This window comes from Populus trichocarpa, chromosome 14 (genome assembly GCF_000002775.5).
Source record: "Populus trichocarpa isolate Nisqually-1 chromosome 14, P.trichocarpa_v4.1, whole genome shotgun sequence".
NCBI lineage: Eukaryota > Viridiplantae > Streptophyta > Magnoliopsida > Malpighiales > Salicaceae > Populus > Populus trichocarpa.
This window is the reverse complement of record NC_037298.2, coordinates 3,111,876-3,127,683: the sequence shown is the minus strand read 5'-3', so window position 1 is coordinate 3,127,683 and position 15,808 is coordinate 3,111,876. Positions and strand designations below refer to the sequence as shown.

The following is a 15,808-nucleotide window of genomic DNA, read 5'->3' as shown; positions in this document are numbered from 1 at the left end:
TGCCTTGAACCGTTTACTTCCGTCATGCTCAGTCTTCACTCTGTAAACCCACTTGTTTTGTAAAGCCTTCTTTCCTTCAGGCAGTGTGGTTAGCTCCCAAGTCTTGTTCTTCAGCAACGAACTCATCTCATCCTTCATGGCTAACTCCCACTTGCTTGAGTTTCCATCTTGTAAGGATTCTTCATAAGTTAGCGGTTCACCACCATCTGTCAACAAAATGTAATTCAGTAAAAGTGTGAACCGTTGCGGGGGCTTTATCGTCCTCGAAGACCTGCGAACAGCTGGTTCAATTTGCTCCGCATCTTCTTGTGTAGTAGCGGGTACAGATATGCTTGAGTCTTCTTGTAAAGACTCTTGATTGTTGTTCTGCTCAGTAACATCGGGAAGGCCTTCTAATCTTATGAATTCAGATCCTTGTGGCCTTGTATCTGAATCAGCCTTATCTGTTTCTGCACTTGATCTGTCTTTGTACAGAACTTTCTCATTGAAGATCACGTTCCTGCTTCTGATAATCTTTCTATTCTGATCATCCCAGAACCGAAAGCCAAATTCTTCATCTCCATAGCCGATGAAGAAACATTTCTTGGATTTGGCATCCAACTTGTTGCGAGCATCAGAATCTATATGAACATAGGAAACACACCCAAAGACCTTTAAATGAGAGAGTTGTACCTCTTTTCCTCTCCATACTTCCTCGGGCAGTCTGAACTCCAAAGGAACTGATGGTCCACGGTTGATCAAGTAAACTGCGGTATGAACTGCGTCGGCCCAGAATGTTTGAGGTAACCCTGAATGCAACCTCATGCTTCTAGCTCGTTCATTAATGGTCCTGTTCATCCGTTCAGCAACGCCATTCTGTTGCGGTGTGCCTGGAACGGTCTTTTCCATTCTGATACCATTGACAGCACAATACTCCTTGAAACCTCCATCAATGTATTCTCCTCCATTATCAGATCTTAAGCATTTCAACTTTAGACCTGATTCAGTCTCAACCATAGCCTTCCATTTCTTGAATGTTTCAAACACATCAGATTTATTTTTCAGAAAGTAAACCCATACCTTCCTGCTGAAATCATCAATGAAAGTCACGTAATACCGAGAACCTCCAAGAGATGCTACTGGAGACGGTCCCCATAAATCTGTGTGTACCAGCTCTAGCTTTCTTGGTCTTAAAGTCCTGCCAACCTTCAAGAAACTGAGCTTTTTCTGTTTTCCAAGAACACAGCTTTCACAAATGTCTAGATCGACATTTTTTAATTCTGCCAGCTTTCCCTTCGACTGAAGTATCTTCATCCCCTTTTGACTCATATGGCCGAGTCTACAGTGCCATAGATGTGCTTGATTTTCTGCTTCAGTAGAGGCAATAATGTCTGCAAATCTTGTGGTCATATACAGGGTGCCGGTTTTCTTTCCACGAGCCAAAACCATTGCTCCCTTTGATACCTTCCACATACCTCCAGAAAAAAGGATTGAATGACCACTATCATCAAGTTGTCCGACCGAGATCAGCTTCTTCTTTAGATCAGGAACATGCCTTACATTTTGCAAGGTCCATATAGATCCATTCATTGTCTTGATTTGTACATCTCCTAAACCCACAATATCCAATGGTTGTCCATCGGCCAGATAGACTACACCGTGATCTCCAGCAATATAGTTTTGCATCATTTCATGGTGTGGTGTACAGTGAAATGAAGCACCAGAATCAAGAACCCAATCATCAACAGGACTATGCACAGCAAGAATCAAAGCATCTTGCACCTCATTTGTGGTAGCGTTTGCAGAGTCAGCTTCAGGTTTTTTCGGTTTTGTGCAATTCCTCATGAAATGACCAGGTTTGCCACAATTCCAACATTCAACCTGCTTTCTGGGTCCAAACTTGCTTTTACTTCTATATCTTGATTTTGATCTGCCTCTGGATAAGCCTCTATCATGTCTCCTCCCTCGAGTGTTGAGGTTGAGAGCTGATCCTGAGCTTGAACTTTCACCCGAGTCTTTCCTTCGCACTTCTTCAGCCAAAATCAAGTCTCGAATGTCATCATACTTCAGTTTGGATTTTCCAGCTGAATTGCTCACGGCTGTCCTCATGCCTTCCCAACTGCTTGGAAGTGAAGCTAGCAAGATGAGTGCACGAATCTCATCATCAAACTCAATCTCAACAGATGATAATTGATTTGTGATGGTATTAAAGTTATTGAGGTGTTGTGTCACAGAAGTGTTTTCGACCATCTTCAAGTTGAACAACTTTTTCATTAGGTGCACTTTATTATTTGCTGATGGCTTCTCATACATCCCAGACAAGGCTTCCATCAATCTTGCAGTGGATCTTTCTTTCGTAACATTGTGAGCAACTCTTCTTGATAAGGATAACCGGACAATGCCCAGAACTTGTCTATCAAGAAGTAGCCAATCTTCTTCTTGCATATTTTCTGGTTTACTCCCCAACAAGGGAAGATGAAGTTTCTTCCCATATAGATAATCCTCAATTTGCATTTTCCAGTATCCAAAATCTGTCCCGTCAAATTTTTCAATTCCAGCTGCTTTTATTTCATCTGCCATTTTTACTACTTCTCCGATTCGAATTTCCCAAATCTGACCTTACAGATGTGTCCGGAACAGCCGACAACCTTGGAAATGACACTGAGATCACCCCAATCGGACTTCGGATGACTCAGATTTTAGCAATCAAAGTTTTGAATTAACGGACGGTGCAGATGCAGCCGCGTGTCAACCAGAGTACCGCCTGCGTCGCACCGTATCAAAACCTCAGTAGCGGTTCTGATGAAGCCACGTGTCAGCTGATTAGGTCCTGCGTCACACCGTATCAAAACTCAGTAACGGTTATGATGAAGCCACGTGTCAGCAGATTATGGCCTGAGTCACACTGGATCAATACTCAATAGTGGTCCTGATTTAACCACGTGTCAATTGATTGGATCCTGCGTCGTACTGGATCAAAACCCCTCAACGGTTATGATGTAGCCACGTGTCAGATATCAGCTTCTGCGACACATCGGAACAAAACTCAGAGATGACGTGGCAGGTGACGTGTCAGGTGACGCGGACGTGGACCGTACGGCTGTGCTGACGTGGCGGGTCAGCCCGACCCGTTTTGCAGAAGCCGGGCGAAGATGGAGCGTGGCGCGCGTACGGCGCGTTGGTGCGCGTGGGCAGTCTGGGCGTCGGCGCGTGTTGGCGCGTGCGGGCATGCAGGACGTCGGTTCTTCGCCGGGTTTGCAACAGTGGATTCGTCCGGTTGTCCTCTACACGATGGTATGTTCAAAAATACGTTTGGAGAACTTTGATTTTTGAGTTTGGATCAAACACCCTCTTTGTCAAGAACAAGCTCTGATACCAGTTGTTGGGTAATTTCCAGAACTCAAACACACACAATTTACGTGGTTCAGCAACTTGCCTACTCCACGGAGCTACTGGTTTGTATTAATGAAGCTTACAAACAATACAAACAAAGGAGGAGGAGAAAATCTTCTCTACTCAACTCAAGCTCTCTCTCTCTCACGTTTTTCTCTCTGTGTTTTCACTCTTCTCTGTGTTCTTCACACACCAACACTCCAGCTCTTCACTGAGCATACATATATATTAAGCTAGGAGTGAAGGGCATAAATCATGCCATGATTTATGCCCACCGTTTGCCTCCACTTGTGCTAAGTGGAGATTAGGTATTCCCACTAAGCACATAGTGGAGGTGGGACATTGCTTGTCTCCAAATAGCTAACAGTGTGTAGTTAGCAAATTAATGATAGCAAATCAATAAATAGCTGAAAGGTTTCGTGTTATATAATCAGCAATTCCTTTAAATGAATGATACGAAAGAATATTTTAATTTCAAAAACTTCAATTTAACCACACATAACTTAGAATCAGAGTACTTCCAAAATCAAAATAAAGAAAATAAAACAAACAAGAGAAGCCATGGTAGTATCTCCCAAAATCTTCAAGAACAACTGGATAAAAAACAAAGCCAGTAAACAATCTTCCAGTCTCCCTGCTTTCCCTCTCCTCATCATCCAGCTGCTTGTTGTCTCCATGCATTTGTCAGCGCATATTCCTGAGTGTCTCAGTTATCAAAACATGACTAACAAGTCATCAACATCAAAGACCGGATCAACAAGCGACTGCCTTTCGTTCTCCTATATATGTACAATTTAGAATTATTAATTAGAACGCAAGAACACAAGAATATCTAGGATATTATACGACTTTCGAGCAACAATGGAAAGAGAGGTTTGGTGCATTACCAACTCTGGGTCGTGCGCTGCCCTCATTGCAGCCACCTCAACCAATTCTATCTCCGGTTTATGACGTTCGACTGAGGCATTGTACCCGTCCAGGAACCAGTTCAACTGAAACCAAAATAACACAGTGAGTACTAGCTAATCTAGACAAAGAGAAAAGAGGAAACAATAGTAAAGAGTCGTACATCCTCGTGGAAAGATGTGTTTCCCTGATCCCCTATATCAAAGCATGGCAGCTGTGTGCTGAAAGATGTGCTTCCCTGACCGGTGTTTTGCAACTGAAAGTTTTTTATTGGCAAAAGAAATTATTGTTAGTTATTAAACTCGTTTATTAGAATTAAGTATATTAAAGTAAATAATTGAAAAATAAACATGAAAGTTAGAAATACTATGAAGTTTGTGTTAGTGTTAATATATTGTATGAATTCTGATAAAGAAATTAAGGTTTGAGAGTATTATTAATTAGTGTTTTGTATTTCACCAGAATGTGTTGGCAGAATCAATTGTGAGTGTTAATTAAATCCTTCCTCTGTTATTGAGTGATAGTGCTCCAACAATTATTAGGTTGATGGGAGAAGTAATGAGAGAAGTAAAAGGGTTAATGAGTGAATCAATCAATTATTAATGGGAGAACTAAAAAAGGGTTAATGCAGCTCAGTTATAATTAGAGGTGATTCGGTTTGGTTTTTATAAAAAAAACTAACCAAATCGAAATTTTTTTTTTTTTAAAAAACCAAAACCGGTTCAAACCGACTGGTTTCGGTTCGGTTTGGTTTTTTAGGACAAAAATCAGTTCAAACCAGTTTGGCTCGGTTTTTCCGGTTTGGCTCGGTTTTTTCTGGTTTGGCTCTGTTTTTTTTCCGGTTTTTTTCGGGTTGGGTTTAGTTCGGTTTTTTTGGTTTTTTGCTTATAAAACTGAAACCGAACTGAAACCGAACCGAACCGGCCGGTTTTTTCAAAATTTTAACCGGTTTAATCGGTTTTTTTTACGGTTCGGTTTTTTCGGTTATTTTTTTTCCGGTTTTCTCGGTTTAATCAGTTTTCCGATTTTTTTGCTCACTCCTAATTGCAATATTGGGTGATTGATTTCCAGATGTTATGAGAAAAAGCACAAAAAAAAAAAAAAAATTGATCCCTACGTTCCATGCTATAACCAGTGTGGAAAAGACAATCACTATTAATACTTCTAACCATCTTAATTTGTCTCATCTTTATGAACAAATCTGTTAAGCACAACAAGCCATGTTATAGAAAGAGGAAACAATAGTGAAGAGCTGCACCTGTGTGTTGAAAGGTGTGCTTCCCTGGCCAGAGTTTTGCAGCTGCCAATTGTTTACAAGCAAAAGAAATTATTAGGTTGGTTGTGATTTATGATAATGGGAGAAGCGAAAGGGTTAATACAACACAGTTGCAACCTTGCAAGATTGATTTCCAGATGTTTTGAGAAAACATACAACATCATTCTATGTTACAATAACTTTTAATACTTAATTTTAACCATCTTAATTTATCTCAATATCGTATTCAGGATTTTGTTTCCTTTTGTTTTAGGCTTGTGCCTTTTCGGTATTACCTCTTGTGAGGGCAAAACCCTTTTCTTTCTCTATTGATTTATTAATAGTTTACACACACACACACACACACACACACATATATAAAGGGTTTTGATTCACAAGAGTATATGTTCAAGTGCTAGGAGAGTATACAGGTGCGTGACATAAAGAAAGAGAAATCTAAACCCTCTTGGAGGAGAACTAGAGAAGAAATTGCCAAATGCAAATCCTTGACAACTTGTTGTATCTCTTGAAGTGTTTTGGTTCATATGCATGTAATCCCCAAAACGGATAGTTCAACATTTAAATCTTGGGATTTCCTTTAAAAATTCCTTTGATTTCAATTTACATACATTAAAATCATAATGCTCATTCATTCTGAATTTGTTTTTGTTTAAATTTAAGTAATATTATTGAACATGAAGGCATCCTAATTAATCCATAGCAGTGAATGTCCCCAGCTAGCTAGCTAGCCAGTAATTTTTGACAATGTGATTTTTTTTTTCCAACTGCATGTGAAAGGATATATGCATTCTGCCACATTTAGTCCCAATAGTTTGTTAACAGTGCATTAAGTTTCAGCTTTGACAAACAATTTCATTTTAGCGTGTTCATATTATGGAGTGGTTTTGTGTAAACCAATAATGTTTGCATAATCTAAACCGTTGAAGTGGTTACAGTTTCTTTTAAAAATCATTACTCAAACTACCATAAAATTAGCAAATTCAACAAAAAATATTCAATCTTAATATCCAACGAAAGTAGCAACGAAACATTTCCATTGGAATTTCTAACATAGTAAAGGAAAAAAAAATTCTATCAGCAAATATTCTATTGGAAATTTGACACGTCAATATTTTTCAACGGATATTTCATTAGCAAATTTAAATGAATTAAAACCCAAAACTCTCTTGACTCTTCCTTTTTATTTTCATCTTAAAAAAAAAATAAAAATAACCCCTCCTTATTTTCTCATAAATACAACCACCATCCTAAAAAATTCAGCCACCCCAAATTAACCACTAGCATCGACCTATATTTATCAATGGTGTTAGCATCCCTGATCTCTTGGTTTAATTTATTGTAAAACTTCACGACACCAAGTAAATAAACATATCTTTTTTTTAAATCCATTTATATTTTAGGTTAATTTATTAAAAAAATTATAATATTTTTATTTATATATTTAATTAAGTGTTTTACAAATTTTTCCTAGAGAATTTTATTGTATTAATATATGATTTGTATGTTGGGATTTTTATTTATTTAAGAGAAATTCATTTTATTTGTCATTTTATGAAATTGAGTTTAATTTTATAACTTAGGTGTATTATTATTGAAAAAATAATGAGTTATTTAATGGTGGTGCCACTTACATTTTGTGAAGTTAGAAATTTGAGGAAATTTAGGGAAATTGATAATAATTAAAAGGTATAAATTTAGATTGAATAAGTTTAAATTAAATAAATAATGGATAGTTAGTTGAGTTCTTATTATTTGTTGTTAGTTTTATTAATGTTTAGTTCATATTTTGATGCAAAATTGGTTTTGTATAGAAATGATAATTAGTTATTGGATTATGAATTTATTTTTGATAAAAATTCTAATTTTGAATTGACAGTTATATTATTAATAAATATTGTTATCAATATTCTATAAAGATTTTATAATTAATGAATTATTATTGTTCTTAGATGTATCAAGATTTTTCTGAAGGGTTGTATAGACAAAATTATCTTAAAAAAATTGAGGGTTTTTATTAATTTCATACTTTTTAATTTGAAAAATATTAGTGACGGTGAAACTAAATGTTCATGTGTAAAGTGTAAGAATATAAAGTTCCACTATAAAGATGTTACGATACATCTACTTAAAAAAGATTTGTCGAGAAATAATTATATTGATTTGCACACAAATTAAGAACCATGTGTTTATTATGAAACCAGGTTAGAAATGATAGTTGACTCAACTTTTAATTCTAGCAACATGAAAAAGAAAGCTGCTGATAGAAACACTAACGGAACTTAAATCCTCAACAAGCAACTTGTTGACGACATGTTTTCATAATAAACATGTTTTTATTGGCAATTCCATTAATATTGTAATTATTGATGAAAAGTTTTTTCAAATATCAATGGAATATTCTATTGGTATAAAAACAGAATGGCATCAATCATATATTTAAATAATTATCCAATATTGAACACAATTCCTAAATATCAAATTAAATTCAATGATGTGGATTTTAAAAACATTATCTAGTAAATTAGAAGATAAAAATAGAAAAGAGTAGCATAGAAGTAGAAGGGCATCCTTACCACACGATCATTCAAAACCAGCTGTTCCAGCAGAGCATTTCTTCTAGCATTTTTGGAAGTCATCAGCGCACTGATGTTGCGATATTGAGCGAGCTGTTTTTGCAACTGAGTTGCTTTTGCCTTTGATTTGACTTTCTGTAACATCAGCTTATGATTTTTTCTTTGATGTTCTTTAATCCTTTCCTGGGCTTCATTTATCTTACGCTGCACAAAAATATATATTTAGAAAAGAAAATAGAGTAATTATATATAAGGAGAATATATATTTACAGAAATAATACAAAGGAGTATATATAAGAGAATATATACCTTCTTTTTTTCACGACATTTTTTGTCAGCTATCCTTTTCTTTTCTCGCATATCAGTTAAGCCAGAACTTCCTGCAAGTTGAAGATTCATGGATGCGTTCTCTCTAGAGAAAGTACCTGCATATATATATATATATATATAGACACACACATTTCTATTCAGTTTCTAGTGAACATGTTTACTTGAACAGCAATTGAACTCTAGAAGAACAAAACCCTTATTAGGGGATGCCTATCAGATTGCTAAGACAAACACACACACACATAAAGGTACGTACGTAAGAAGCACTGGGTAGAGCCTTTAGAAGCCAATGATGAAGACGTTCATGCATATCTTTATGGATGAGGTGAAGACTTAATTAGAGTTAGGTGGTGATTGATAATCGTCATATTTTTTAAACAGATTAATTTTGAGAATACACAAGCAACCCATGCAATTACCTAAAGTTGCTTTCAGGAATTAGGAGACTTGGAATTGGAAATAAAATTAAGAGAGAGAAATTAATTTTAATGTACATTAAGTGAGAAATAGATAGATCAATATGCTAGATCATATATATGAAGGATTATTAATTATCAACTATTTTAGTTTTTATTTTATTTTATTTCGAATTAAAAAATTATTATCAATAGCAAAACTTTTACTTATGGTGCCGAATTTCTTATTCTCAAAACTGTCTACAACTTGTAAAAATGTATTTGTAAAATTCATATAATTCGAGCTAACGTGAACTTTGGGGCATCAACTTCTTGTTGTTGGTACTGTTTGTTTGTGTAGTTTATCTCTGTTTTTTTTTTAATTTTTTTATCTTTTTTTTAAATTAATTTTTTTATTATTTTAAATTGTTATAATGTGTTGATATCAAAAATAAATTTTATAAAATATTTTTTTTATTTTAATTCATTTCTAAGTAAAAAATACTTCAAAAAACAACATTCATCATCGTAATATCAAACACCACAATCTAGCTCTACTTCCTAAGATTTGACTTTATAAAAGGAAATGAACATTAATTCTTTCAATATAAAAGAATGTACTCCTCTCTTATAGAAATATAGAATTTATGAATTATTTTTATACTGGTCTCATAGATTTTTATGAGGCCATGGATTATAAATATACATGTACAATTTATAAATATTATAAATTAAAAAAATACACTAAAAAAAAATATTGTTCTTCATGCCACTCTTCATTATAGACAAATAACTATATAATGCCTAGAATGCCAATGTGATTTATTTATTTTTAGTCCCTCTTCTTCTTTTCTTTTTCTTTTGATTACACCTTTATAAACCTAAATTGATGGCAAATTAAAGTACATTTAAGAAAGGGCAACATTCAAAAATAGAGGACTACATTGAAAAACACGGCAAAAAGATATGTTTTTTTTCTAAACTTTGAGCTAAATGCACACTTCAGTCCTCTAACTTTTTAAATTATAAACTTTCAATCCTTAAGAATTTATGAAATTCAAATTTGATCCCAACCTTCCTTTTTCTTATTTTTCTGTCCTTGGTTTAAGAGGAGAGAGAAAAAGTAATCAAATTCCAATTATAGAGAAAGAAAGTCTTGGCTGACATCGATTCCGACCACAAAAACAGGTGATTTGGATGTTAATAAGTTTTTTTGGATGGAGAGAGTTTATCTAAGGTATTCCCCCCCCCCTAAACTTGTCAGAAATGATAGATTTAAACCTAAAAAAATAGTTTCAGGTTGATTATGGATTTTAGATATAATTCTTGCGTTATTAGGGGCTATAAATATGTTTTACAAGGTGTTTAAGGTTTTGTATTTTTTTTTTTTTATCAAAATGTGGTTAAAATAGATTTTTCTTAGTCTTAAGTAAACTAGCCTGATTTTTCAGTGACTAGAGGTCGTTGGAATCTGAGCAGGAAAGGCTATAAGTCGCCTATAATTTTTTTTTCAAAGAATTAAAGAGTGGACAACTATCATCTATTCCTTAAAAAAATTAAAAAAATAAGGATCAGTCGCGTAAGTTGTTCCAAATTCAAGCACTTGGGCCTTTATTCTTGTTAAATTTCAACTACATATAGAAATTTTTAATAGAGCATTTGTTTCATATACTGGCATTAATCAAATGTATAATTTAATCTGTTATTTCATTACCATATATTTTAAAATCATCATTTATAAATATGATGAAATTTATTTCATATAAAATATAAGGTATTTTACATTTCCACAAAATAAACGCCGTATTGACTCCAGTTATATATTTTAGAGTTTTCTAAAGTATTAAAACAGGCATTAAATGGTTGTTTGTTTATTGTTATTATAGAAATTCATGCCATCAAAACAATGTAATAGATATACTTTTTTTCTAGGTGGAACTGAACTTACTGCTCGTGATCGGGGCTTGGTTCATTTCTCGTTTAAGCCCATTAAGCCCATCATGACCCATTGATATTTCTCCAGAAGTATTGATCTGCAAAACAATGAAAACAAAGCATAGCTTAACACTATGTGACCCGCCGCGATGCTGTGGGTAGAATTTTTTTTATTTTTTTTTCAAAAAAATGAATATATTACTTTTTTATTTTGTTTTTAAATATTTTTTTAAAAAAATTATAAATCAAAAAAATTTATACGCACATCAGCATTTGCATCTGGAAAACCGGCATGCGCGCTTGCCCCCTGCACATCAGTATTTTGTCCTGCATTATTGTCCTCCAACAGGCTAACAATTTTTCTATATTCCTCATATACAGTGACCTCCAACTGATTTTCTTGCCATTCTAACTTGTCATTTTCACGCTCTAATTCACCAGAAATTTTGTCCAGGCTTTCGAGCTCTTTCATAATCTCATCCTCCTTTTGCTGCACAATAAATAGAAAAGGAAGTTGATACTAGTCACGAAGGAAAGAAAAGAAAGAGCACCAATTAAGGAATAGGAAGAGGTAGGAGTAATAGCTAGTCATTATACCTTCCTGTTCTCGTTGTATCTCTTATCAATTTCGCTCTTGCTTTGTCTTTTCTGATCATTGCTTTTAACTCTTCCTTCTATAGGTGGAGCTGATGGGCAGGGTGTTCGATGATTCACGGATGAGATCTCCCCTGCGATAGTTCTGCGGCCTGCGTGCAGTTTGAGTTTCCAATTAAGGTTTTAGCTTGAGCTGCGTTTAAACTAAGAAGAAAACATTTAAAAACTTGCGTTAAGGAATAAGGATGCCAATGAGAGCTTCAAGCAGGTGCTGTATATGTGTATAGTAAGAATTCAAGGAACCATCCTTCATTTGTTTGTTTTTTTTATCCTTCCTTTATTTTCCCCCTCTGCATATGATTTTCGTTTTTTCCTGGCTACTTACTGTATAGAAATCTCTCAGGACACTGCACCTCCTACCTTAATAATACGTGTCTTCAATAAGGAAAATTATCAATAAGTTCATTTTTGAATTTTTATTCCAAAAAACTTCAATTCTTTAAACATTTTCTAAATGAACCATCAAAACATGAAATGTCAACTAAAAATTTTAACTTTTTGTTTTTGGAAAAAAAAAAACACTAAATCTTCGAAACAAATTTATTGCCTCACTGATGAAAGAAAATTGAGTTAAAAAGAGAACCCTAACAATTGACATGCTATGGAGAAATAAAAGATGATGATATATGAATTATTTTTTCAGCAGAAAGTAAGGATAGTTGTGCTTGAGTATAATAATTACTCTTAATAAATTTATGGCTGCGAAGGAGAGAATGAATTGAAGATTGATAATGTAAGATGCTAGAGGGTACCAATGAAGAAAGTACGTGAAAAATTAAATGTTTTTGGAAAGAAAATATTAAATATGAACTTATTGGTCAATAAATATACAATAGGAAATTTTGTTGTTTTGCTTATTAAAAATGAACTTGTTGATGAGTTTCCTTTTCAATAATAAAAATAAGGCTTGTAGCTCACAGCTAGAAAATTTTTATTCACGCAATTGTGCGTTTAGAAATAAGATTAAAAAAAAAAACTATATTATAAACAAAAAAATTCATTTCAATCTTCTCTCATCTTAAATTTTAAATGTTCTGACATCTTAAAAAGCAATCATGAAACCTATCTATCTTACTTTAATCCCACTGCAACTGATCTGGAGATAATAAGATATAGGTTGATCAAATGATTAAAAGAAAAAGGTAAAGTCCTTGATATACTCTCTAGTCCTGGAACATGGAATGTCGATGGTTCCTCTTTGGTTAGGAAAGCCGAAAACAAAGGGAATTGGTGGCGTTTTTAAGTGTGTTTTCTCATGAACAATTGGTGCAAAAGAGTCAAATGAAGCTGAAGTATTTACAATCAAGAATGCAGTTAAAATCAGCTGTGGGGAATGGGTTATAGAGTCGGATTCAAAGAAGAGGAACAAGAGAGTGCGTCGTCTAGATGGGTTTGATGTTAAAAATAAGAAATGATGATCATATATAATTTATTACAGCTACGCCTTTCTTTTAAGCTCAAAATCAAACCTGCAGGCTGCAGATAAATATTGATCTAAAGATATAAACACACGTACCTTCGAGTTCTTGGCCAGATGGATCCAGCTCGATCGTGTTGGCTTCCATAGCTTGCTAGAATGGAAAATTAAGCAAAGGACGACGTAAGAAAGAAAGGCTAGCCAATATTCAGAGAAAGTAGGGAAGATGTGAATTTCATACGGAGACTAAAAGTGTCGATATAAAGATGAAAGCTGCGAGGAGACATCTTGGAGACATTGTTCGAGATCGACACCCCGAGGACCAAGAGACATCTCGGAGACTTTGTTCGATGTCAACTAACCTAAGGTTTCAATGATTGAAGCCATGAAAAAAAACATTCATGGACTTTTCTTTGGGTAAATAACGGGCCAAGAGGAGACATCTTGGAGACATTGTTCGAGATCGACACCCCGAGGACCAAGAGACATCTCGGAGACTTTGTTAGATGTCGACTAACCTAAGGTTTCAATGATTGAAGCCATGAAAAAAAACATTCATGGACTTTTCTTCGGGTAAATAACGGGCCAAAGCCCAAATAAAAAGGCCCGTATGAGGGTTTGGTCTCGAAATGAAATTTTATTGTTCAATTCTGGCCACATGAAAACCTTGAGGGTTAATGCTGAGCAGTTCAGTACAGAAATCTCAGACTAGTTAACGAAAGAGAAGGGACATAGTTAGAGGAAACCTTTGTTTTTTCTCCTCTCTTTTTTATTTGATTTTGCAAGAACGAAACGGCTAAACATCAGATAAAAGTAGTTCTTTATGAGCCAAGTTTTCAATATAGACTTGTACGTACCTTAATTATCATGCTCCAGTGTTGTCCGGACCTCATCTCTTTTCTTGCTGCTTGTCATCCATCAATCATGTATGCAACTCCACCGCTGAAATCTTCAAGTTGCAAGTTTTGAATCACGCCTGGATTATGCATTTTAAACTGCTATAGTTAAACTCCAGCATCTCTGCTGCTGCTCTCTTTTTTCTTGCCTTAACCTGTGTGCATTTTCAATCAAGGGAAGGACAAATCAAAGTTAGAAACAAGAGAATTGGAGAGAAATAAAATTTGTAGAGGTTGAGCTGTATATTACTTGCATATTCTCAAGAATGGCACCAGCAGAAACCTGGATTTTTTTTTCATCAAAAAAGAAGAAGAAGAAAGCAACCTGAATATTTGAGTTAGTGATAAAAGTGAACAGATCGTCCACACAAAAAACTAGTACCAGTACCGGGGTAGATTATAAGTGGCTGCAAGGAGATATCACAGTCACAGACAAAATAATAAAAAAAAAAAACGTTGACGAAAGACTTTAATAAAGAATGACTACGAGTCCACCATTTGAAGGCCCACCATCCATATAGTTTTTTATTTTATTGATCCGTATAGCTTAAATAATTCAATAAGAGAATTTGAAACCGTGATTTCCAAGTGCAAAACATCATTTATCGAGACTCAAAAAATCAAAGCTCTGTTCACATAATTAAATGCAAGAAAAGATTCACTTTAGAACTTGGTAACCATCTTGCTTGAGAAAAATTCATGTTCTTACTTCTCAAATCCCTACCTCTCCCAAATACTTAACATCAGGTGCTGGATCAACTATACATCCCAGTCATACATTCATGGATCAAGATAATATAATATGTATCTGCTCTCAATGAGCTAAATATCTGCATTTGAGTACCTGCACAAGAAGAGGAACAAGGTAACAAGCTGGGGAAGGAAACATGAATCATATTATATTGTTACGTTGAATGTATTTGAATCAAGTTGAACAGCATACATGAACATAGAACCAAATACAGATGCATGCTTAAATTTTCTTTATTTTTAAGTTGTAGATATGTTTGTGCTCAAATGCTACTTGACACTGGCAATATTCCTCAACATTCGTTGTTGTTCTCGTTTGCATTGGAATCTCTACAGTATTAGCATTGGATAAGAACTCTCCCTTACATTTTTATATTCCTATTATTTCATATCACTAGCTGTGTATTGGATCAAATTTTTTAATGTTAAAAAACATTCAAGCATTGCTAGCATGTTTTTTTTTTTTTTAAATAATCATGAATATAAAATATGTTGTATATTAAGAGATATCATTTTTAAATATCGATTTTTTTAAAATATTAAGATAATGATACATTGTGATAAAAAAAAAACTATATAAAAAAAAAACAAATTTAGTTGTTGGAGGGTGAGATTGAATAAAAATATTCAATTAAAAATGAACCTGAAAAAAGAAACCGATTCAACATGTGTCAATTGACCAAACTGCTACCTAGATTATTAAACCAAGATAACTCCATAAAAAACAAATAAAAAAATTACAAAGTTGAATTTTCTAAAAGAAAAAAAAATTCAACAATTGGATCAGAATTAATATAGATTAACCTGCTAAACTTACAACTCTATTATGAGATTAAGATAACCCTATAGAAAGTACAAAAAAAATCACAAAGTTTAATTTCCAACCAATGTACTGTTAAATGGTAAAATAAAAAAAATCAATTAGAAAATATAGCCCAAAAATACAACTTGAGTTAATATGAATCAATTTGTTAAACTTGTGACTTGATTTATGATACTAAGATAAATTCATAGAAAACAAATCGAAAAAAAAGTATCACTCTAATAAATATATAATATCAAATGTTGAAATAAAGGAAACCATGTGATTAATATATATATATATAATCCAACAAAATAAATAAGTAAAAAATTATGAAGCATAATTTTCAAAATAACATAATATTAAATAATAAAAATAAAAAAATAAAAAATATTAAATTATTGAATGGTAAAATTAAAAAAAAACATAAAATACTATTTCAATTAATAATATTTTATGACTGTGTCTAAATAATTAAACCACATTCTTTAGTGTTTTATTG

The 15,808-nt window shown here is 33.8% G+C and overlaps 1 protein-coding gene across 7 annotated transcripts; it reads right to left on the bottom strand.

Moving 5' to 3' along the window:
• Positions 1-3,776: 3,776 nt before the first annotated feature.
• On the bottom strand, positions 3,777-14,162 carry LOC18105069 (uncharacterized). 7 transcript variants are annotated; one of them, XM_024584695.2, is made up of 12 exons: positions 14,005-14,162; positions 13,716-13,909; positions 12,958-13,012; positions 11,385-11,585; positions 11,053-11,277; positions 10,801-10,885; positions 8,437-8,558; positions 8,128-8,331; positions 5,537-5,578; positions 4,442-4,534; positions 4,260-4,364; positions 3,777-4,151 (listed from the first exon to the last, which is right to left on the bottom strand). In XM_024584695.2, the coding sequence occupies exons 5-12, from the start codon at positions 11,257-11,259 to the stop codon at positions 4,086-4,088; spliced, it is 924 nt and encodes a 307-aa protein (XP_024440463.1). In that variant the 5' UTR covers positions 11,260-11,277; positions 11,385-11,585; positions 12,958-13,012; positions 13,716-13,909; positions 14,005-14,162; the 3' UTR covers positions 3,777-4,085. The 7 variants fall into 7 exon arrangements, with proteins under 7 accessions (XP_024440463.1, XP_024440460.1, XP_052302839.1 ...); XM_024584692.2 differs by having other exon boundaries at positions 11,385-11,533; XM_052446879.1 differs by having other exon boundaries at positions 11,385-11,533; positions 14,080-14,095.
• Between the last annotated feature and the right edge of the window lie 1,646 nt (positions 14,163-15,808).

Bases quoted from the DNA above. Each gene is read 5' to 3' on its own strand.
- LOC18105069 (XM_024584689.2), bottom strand. From the start codon at position 13,156: ATGTCTCCAAGATGTCTCCTCGCAGCTTTCATCTTTATATCGACACTT. The intron at 11,278-11,384 runs GTATAATGACTA...TTTATTGTGCAG, and splicing joins GATACAACGAGAACAGGAAG to CAAAAGGAGGATGAGATTAT. The intron at 10,886-11,052 runs GTGCGTATAAAT...ATTGTTTTGCAG, and splicing joins TTCCAGATGCAAATGCTGAT to ATCAATACTTCTGGAGAAAT.